At 33.0% G+C, this 7,587-nt stretch overlaps 1 protein-coding gene across 1 annotated transcript; it reads right to left on the bottom strand.

Annotated features, from left to right (window-relative positions):
• Positions 1-564: 564 nt before the first annotated feature.
• On the bottom strand, positions 565-2,104 carry LOC111909039 (uncharacterized). Its single transcript, XM_023904833.3, has one exon. The coding sequence runs from the start codon at positions 2,037-2,039 to the stop codon at positions 1,047-1,049; it is 993 nt and encodes a 330-aa protein (XP_023760601.1). The 5' UTR covers positions 2,040-2,104; the 3' UTR covers positions 565-1,046.
• Positions 2,105-7,587: the final 5,483 nt, after the last annotated feature.

Raw genomic sequence — 7,587 nt, 5'->3', positions numbered from 1 at the left:
ACTTTATTATATCTGTTCTTTTATGTTAAAAAAACAATGACTTTATTATTAATATAACTAAAAATATAAGGACTAACTTGAAGATTATATGCTAAAATTCAATATTATTGTCTAAAATCCCAAATGTGTAAACGATTGTTGAGTGTTTTTTTTTTGGCTTTTCATGTAAAGAATTGTTGGTTATTGGAGTTTCTCATATTAACCTCAACTATTTTTTTATAAGCCATTACATTTTTTTTATTTGGCTCTTTTAATTAGCATGCATGCCCGTAATCTTCAAGTTTTATATAACCTTTTCGAAAAAAACCTCAAAAAAAATTGAAAAAAAACCGATTCCTCACATTTAAAGGATGCTTGGAGATTATAGCATGTGAAAAACAACGGTCGAAGCTGCCTTGATATCTTAGAGCGTTTAGAGTTCGAAAGCTGGCTGTTTGATGCTTAATTAAAACAAACTTATATGCCAAGCCAACTTAGACAAATGATCTTCTCTATAATTTCCAAGCATCTTATAAATAAATTTTGATATATATTTTGCTAACAAGAATCAAACATATGAATTATTATGCAATTTACCAACAAGAATTCAGTGACTAAAAGCAACCTTAGGATTTTACATAAAGATTTTCCTAATTGACTTTCATATAGAAAAATGATCATAGTATCCAATCAAAGATTATTAGTTTTACAATGAAGGTAACCTACTTCGGATGCTTCGAAGCTCCCATAGACAAAGTAAATTGTATATGTGTTCGGCTACTAATTATTGGTTTCACCGAGATATATATGCTAAGTATAACGAGCACCTCTAAAGGCCACCGGGGCTTCCAAGAAAACCGCAATACTTTCATTCAAGTGAATTCGGCCGGCTTCTTCAACGTTGCGAAAACAAATTAGAGAAAGAAAACATTCTCATTTGATTAGATGGATCCATACCCATTATTCATTAAACACGGTAGAAATTTAATACACGAGTTGCACAAACACGAACGAAACTCACCAAATAAAATTCAAATAGAAAGAAATGGTTCTAATATTAATTTGATTTACGAACTCATTCCTTCGAAAACCGCCTGTATTATTTCCTGCGTCACACTACCGACTAAACCTTCAACGGCATGCCCAGCCATGTTATTGACTAAACCAGTTTGCCTTGAAGGCTGCACATACTGAGGAACACCCATTGTTGGTGTAGCTTGGTAGTGGCTCACTTGTGGTTGAGGATGTTGATATTGTGGCGTCTGGGAGTAATATGGTTGACTATGTGCATGTGGCTGTGGCGGCGGAGTTGGGTGTTGTGGTGGTGATGAGAAGTACTGGTGAGTGTCATAAGAAGGTAGACTTGTAGACTTCAGTAGTACTTGAGGATACTGTGCCGGCGACGGAGATGAGTAAAATATTTGGATGGGTGGTGGTGCCGGAGTTGGGGATGGTGGTGGACGTGGTGTTGAGGAATGGTGAGGGAGACTAGTGGACTTTGGTAGTACTGATCGAGAAGTGGTTGTTCTAGATTTGGCACACTTCATATGAGCATCAAACTCACATAAACCACATCGGTAGAGCCACTGGTTCGAGCCAGGTTCCTTACAGATATCACAACTGAACGCTTGGTTTTCGTAAGGTGGTTTAAAACAAAGGCTAAGTTTGTGATCATCATGGGCGACATGGTCTATCAAGAGCGGCATAGAAGCACAAACGACATGCAAATCAAGTTGACAATCGGGGCAATGGTACGAGAACCCTTTCCCTTGAGATCCACATGCGTTACATTTGAAAACGCCTTCTGGATATGCGGGAGAAGATAAAAGAGCAAGATTATGTTGTTGATCGCTCTTGTGTTTTAATGTTCGAGGAAGATTTGAACATGTTTTATGAAGGTAGAAATTGCATGAGACACAAGAATAAACCGATCCACAAACGCTCTGATTACATGCTTGACATGTGGTTTGACTTGCGATCTGAGCTTGCACTTGTTGAAGTTTCAAGGGGTGTTCGTGGCTGAAATGGTTTATCATGGAATCATTCTCGAGCTTTCCCATTTTTTATGAAAGTTTATTGCCTAATTGTATGAATAGAAACTAGATATAAACACCTCATGGCAATTCTTTCAGCGAAGTTTGCTTCCTTATCAGATTTGTATTTTTATATAAAACAGATTTGTATAATTTCTTGGAAAGTTAAGATGATGTGACATGTATAATATTTTCTATAGCTAGTTGTGAGAAGTTTTCATATGGTCAAATAGATAAGTTAACTATATCAATTTATGATATCAATAATTATCGTATTTTTGTGGATTTATTAAGCAATGCAGATTCGAATTCAAGATCATTCGGCTATTTTTTAACGCTCATGTAAACTAATTGAATTGAATTAATTTCCATCAAGGTATCCGCGTTATATAATGGAAACATATCTAAACGACGCATATTAAAACTTTAGATCATATTTTTGTGGCTATTTTTTGGGAGTTGATACGTACACAACAATTTTTCTCAATACACAACAATTTGTGCTTTAAAATGTTGTATTATACAACTATATAATGCATGAATTGTTGTGTATGGCAAAAAACTGTTATGTACGAATCATTTCCTATTTTTAACGCTAATGTAAACTAATTGAATTGAATTAATTTACATCAACGTATCCACATTACATAGTGAAACATATGTAACCGACGCATATTAAAACTTTAGATCATCTCTCTCTCTCTCGTTACATATTCAACACTTGGGGTTACTTGTGATATTATGTGTTGTCAAATTTTGAAAAATCATGCTACTCGTTGTGGTTACAACCTATCACGGTGCCACATCAACATCAATGTTTTTTTTTTCTCCACGCTCCTAAAGAAGATGGTGTTGCTCCATGACCACTCCGTTGTGAGATCAAGAAAGAAGAAAAAATACAGAAAAAATGAGAGAAGATATAAAGTCCCAAAAATAAGACTAAAAAATTTCATTTTAAATTAATAAAACCAGTATTCCATAAACATTATCATAAAAATCCAAATGAAACAAATGTATCAATCATCATATCATGTCAGAGTAAGTCAAGAAAATGCGGAACGAGGTGGGTGTGTGTTCTGCAATCATCCCGAGCGCTTCCATTTGAAAACCGAAGTACCTGAAACATAAACTGAAAATCGTAAGCACAAAGATTAGTGAGTTTTCCAAATACCACATATCCTACATATATTTGTCATGGGCTACCCACATGGTCTTTTAGTTGAAATGTCATGGGCTACCCCTATGGTCTTTTAGTTGAAATGTCAAGGGTACCCCCATGGTCTTTTACTTGAAATGTCATAGGCTACCCCCATGGTCTGACATCCAAGTGTCATAGGTTACCCCCACAGTCTTTCCTTAAAATGCCATGGACTATCCCCATGGTCTGACATCCAAGTGTCATGGGCTACCCCCATGGTCTTTCATACAAATGTCACGGGCTACCCCCGACGTCTTCCAAGCAAGTATCACAAAGATAACTAGCATTACACAAAACAAGTAATGGGCTGACATTGGTGCCTTCGACCCAATGATATAGTGAGAAAACTCACCTCATATAGCTAAAACCCACAGATACTCTCTGACTACAGATCCGCTAATAATCACGTGCTATCAATTATCCAAAATAACATCAAATTAATAATTGGGTCACGACTCACACTAAGAGTCCCAACTAGAGTAAAAGACCTTTTTACCCTTCCTTACGCTTTGCCCAAGGCCCAAGCCCAAAACAATAATCCAAAGGCCCAACTTCCATATAAACGCCCAAGGAGTCTAATAGCCCAACAAGGCCCAAACTATAAAAACCCAACAATGGCCCAAGCCTCAAAAGCCCAAAACGACTCTCTGGGGAGTACGTATAGCGTACTAGAAATGTACGCCCCGGGTACTTGAACATAAAGCACGATGTACAACAGCCTGATGCAGAATCCTCAAATTACATTGAGCGTACCTCCTCGTACGCCCATCGTACTAGTTAGGAGTCTAAAAACCCATATTTTGCTCTTAATGGGTTAAGTCAAGATGTCCCAAAACATAGATTTGGTCCATATCCAAGGTCTTAACCAATAGAGTTTCCAACTTTACTCACAAACACGACTTAATGGGACTCAACACTTAAAGAATGAACTAAATAAGAGCTTAATACATGCATGGACCAAAGTCTTTCATAAAGTTTCCATTTGTATGAACAAAGGACCTTATTGAAGCTTAGATCTAACATCCACTACTTCTGGAGTAGATCAAAAGCTCACCTTTTCATCAAGGGACTCAACAATGCCAAAGAACTCCATAAAATAGTTCCAACCACAAAGATCATCAAGGTCAAAGCTTTTTACCTTTGGAAGCTTGCAAATGGAAAGATACTCCTAAATCTAGAAGCTCAAGCCACACCTCCAAATGATTTTCTTCTTCTTCTTCTCAAGACACCCATCAAGCACATACCAAGCTCAAAATCACCAAATTGCACTTAGGGTTCGGTTCTAGGGTTAAAATGGGTGGAGACTGAAGGTATTAAGATTTTGTGAAGAGGAAATGAGCTTAAATAGGGTCCAAAATCCTAAAATAGGGTTTGCATGAACCTGGAGTATGCCCTGCGTACTCCCAGTATGCTTAGTATACTCCTCTCAATGATCGCGATCCATCTCCTTCGTACGCCTAACGTACACCGAGGTATGCCCAACATACTTACCTTCACATCAGCACGCTCCGCGTACTCCCTATATACGCCCTGCATACTAGGGTTTTGCCTTAAACCTTGCAACCTTCCAAAGACCATCACTCCTTCGTTATAAGCCCGATTTTGACGATCGTTATATTCACGAAGAGGTTATGAGATGCTTTACACTTCTATCAACTCATATTTGCTTTAAGATTTCCTAAACAAAAATCCAATTTCCATAAAGGCCCGAGCTGACACTTTACCAAAATGCTCCATGGCTCCAAAACATAAACCGAACACCCGGATCATCTAAATAATGTCACCCACACCCAACTGGGAAACAGTTCAGGATAGGGCGTTATAGAATAAGGGTGCACGTTGAGGGATTGTGAAATAAGTATTGACTATCTATCTTTTGACTAAAAAAAGATAAGGAGTCATTTGTTTTAGGATCGAGAATATCGCCTTCAAAACACCATAAACATACTCAATAGCATAAGATAAGGAGTCATTTGCCAAGGATCGAGAATCTTGTCTTCAAAACACCATAAACATACTCAATAACATTTTTGAGTTGTGTGTGAGCATGATTGAATCTCCCTTACTTAGTTAACATATGACGTCATCGAAAATTGGATAACTGATACCTCGTGTTACGATAAGGAGTCATAAATCCACAGGCGTTGGTGTATGTAGCATCACAATTCATAAAGGTGATATTTATATTTAAACGTGAGTGTCATAACTATTATATAAAGGAAATAGATAAATACAAGGTTAAATGCAACTTCTTCCAAAGCTCTTAAATCATGTGTTATTCCCTTCTAACCGGCCTATATCACAGTCACAAATTTCTAATACATTTTAAAACCATTCATCTTTTCCTATTCCTTTATAACGAGTATGTTGATCAACGGACATGACTAAATATACAATAGCTCCATCTAATACACATATATCTTCGGAAAATATTTTTTGAAATCATTTACCCTTTTATTTGGTTCCTTGTTCTTTTAAACGACGAATGACTTTAAACTTACACCTGCGGGGCTCTTGAATTTCAAGGTTCCTTTTGAATGCGGTCAATTTCGTCAAAGTCATTTAAAGTATAGGGATGCAAATCCTGATAAAGATGAAAGTGTAGAAGTTAGACCCAACCATCAAAGCTAGTCAAAGTCCCCCCATCGAATAATTGAGTGCAAATATTAGGGTATGGTAATGAAAATTTTCTCAAAGCTTTAACATATTTATGCAACTACCTAGAAAAATTATATAATTTTATTAAAACATAATAATAATTTTTGTTTATAATGAAACTATCTTTATTTCTACTTTCCTCTATTCTTCGTCCAAATTAAAGGTGCTTATATTTCAGTTTTGTTTTTTAACTTCACCCAAGATCCAAACTTTGGTTTTAAGTAGCAACGACGGTTCTTCATTTGTTTTTTTTTATCCGTAATAAAATTATTTTTATTATTCAATACTAGGTTAGAGACTCTTTATAAGATAGATAATGAAAGTAAATTGATAAAATAAAAAATTTAAAAATTTTAATACTAGACTATATTGAAGTATGATTGTAAATATAAGATAGGACTAACATCATAAAAGTCCTAAGTTTTTAACGCGTAATTAAAAAAAGCTTTGTTTTTCATTATTGTTATGACCACAACTTTTTTGTAGAATTATCACTCTAGCTCACTTAACAGTTTCATGGTTAACTCTGTTATCTTTTTTTTTTTTTTTTTTTTTTTTTGCAAAATCAATCCTAAAATTGATTTTAAAATTCAAATTTGGTACCTATAGTTTGCAAAAAAAATTGCACCACATGTTTTTTTAACTTTTTTTTTTCTTTTTTATATACTTTTTTTTATACATATACTTTTTTTTTTATTTTCGTTATTTTTATATATACTTTTTTTATTTTCGTTTTTTAACTTTATTTTTCAAGAATTTGATTTTTTATTTTTTACCTTTTGTTTTCTATATTTTTTTTTCAAATTTAGTTATTTATGATTTTTCTAATGTTCTTATTTATTTTGATTCAAGTAAATAAACTTGAAATCAGTTTAAAATATTATAACAAGTTTTTTTTATAGAGACCAACTATTATTATATCTTTTATTCTTTCTTTTAGTCTGTTATCAAATTGAAAAATATTATCTTGAATTTAAACTATTGGTATCACATATAAAACCATTATTTATTTTACAAGTTCTATCACACACTGAAGCATTAGTTCTCAATAAACAAGCTGTTTTTTTTTAACTTTTATATTTTTGCAACATAAATATATTAACACTAAAGAACAAAAAAAATAAAAAGAAAATACATTGGAATGACTTTTCTTCACTTGAATAAAAATAAAAAAATTACAAAAATTATAAATTACCAAAATTGTAATATACTCTATTATATTAATATATATTATATTTTTGAAAAAGATCAAGAAAAAGTTAAAAATACGAAAAAATGAAAACAAATAATACGAAAAAAATGCATAATTTAAATGTATGAAAAAAATTAAAATATAATACGAAAACAAATATGGAAAACACTAAAAAATACTAAAAGTGTAAAATATATGAATATATTAGAGTAAATAAAAAAATAAAAATAAAGAAAGTATATATATATATATATATATATATATATATATATTAAACGAAAATAAATAAAGTATAAAAAAAACAAAAAATAAAGTTAAAAAACCATGTAGTGTAATTTTTTGTAAACTATAGAGACCAAATTTAAACTTTAAACCCAATTTTATGATTGATTTTTCAAAAAAAAAGATAATGAAGTTAACTATGAAGCTCGTTAAGTAAGCTAGAATGATAATTTTACGAAAAAGTTATGGTCATAACAATAATAAAAAAATGATAACGCTTTTTCTAATTACGCGTTAAAAACTTA

The sequence above is a fragment of the Lactuca sativa genome, chromosome 5 (genome assembly GCF_002870075.4).
Source record: "Lactuca sativa cultivar Salinas chromosome 5, Lsat_Salinas_v11, whole genome shotgun sequence".
NCBI classification, from domain to species: domain Eukaryota; kingdom Viridiplantae; phylum Streptophyta; class Magnoliopsida; order Asterales; family Asteraceae; genus Lactuca; species Lactuca sativa.
Note: the sequence above shows the minus strand (reverse complement) of the source record. Positions and strands in the feature narration are given on the sequence as shown.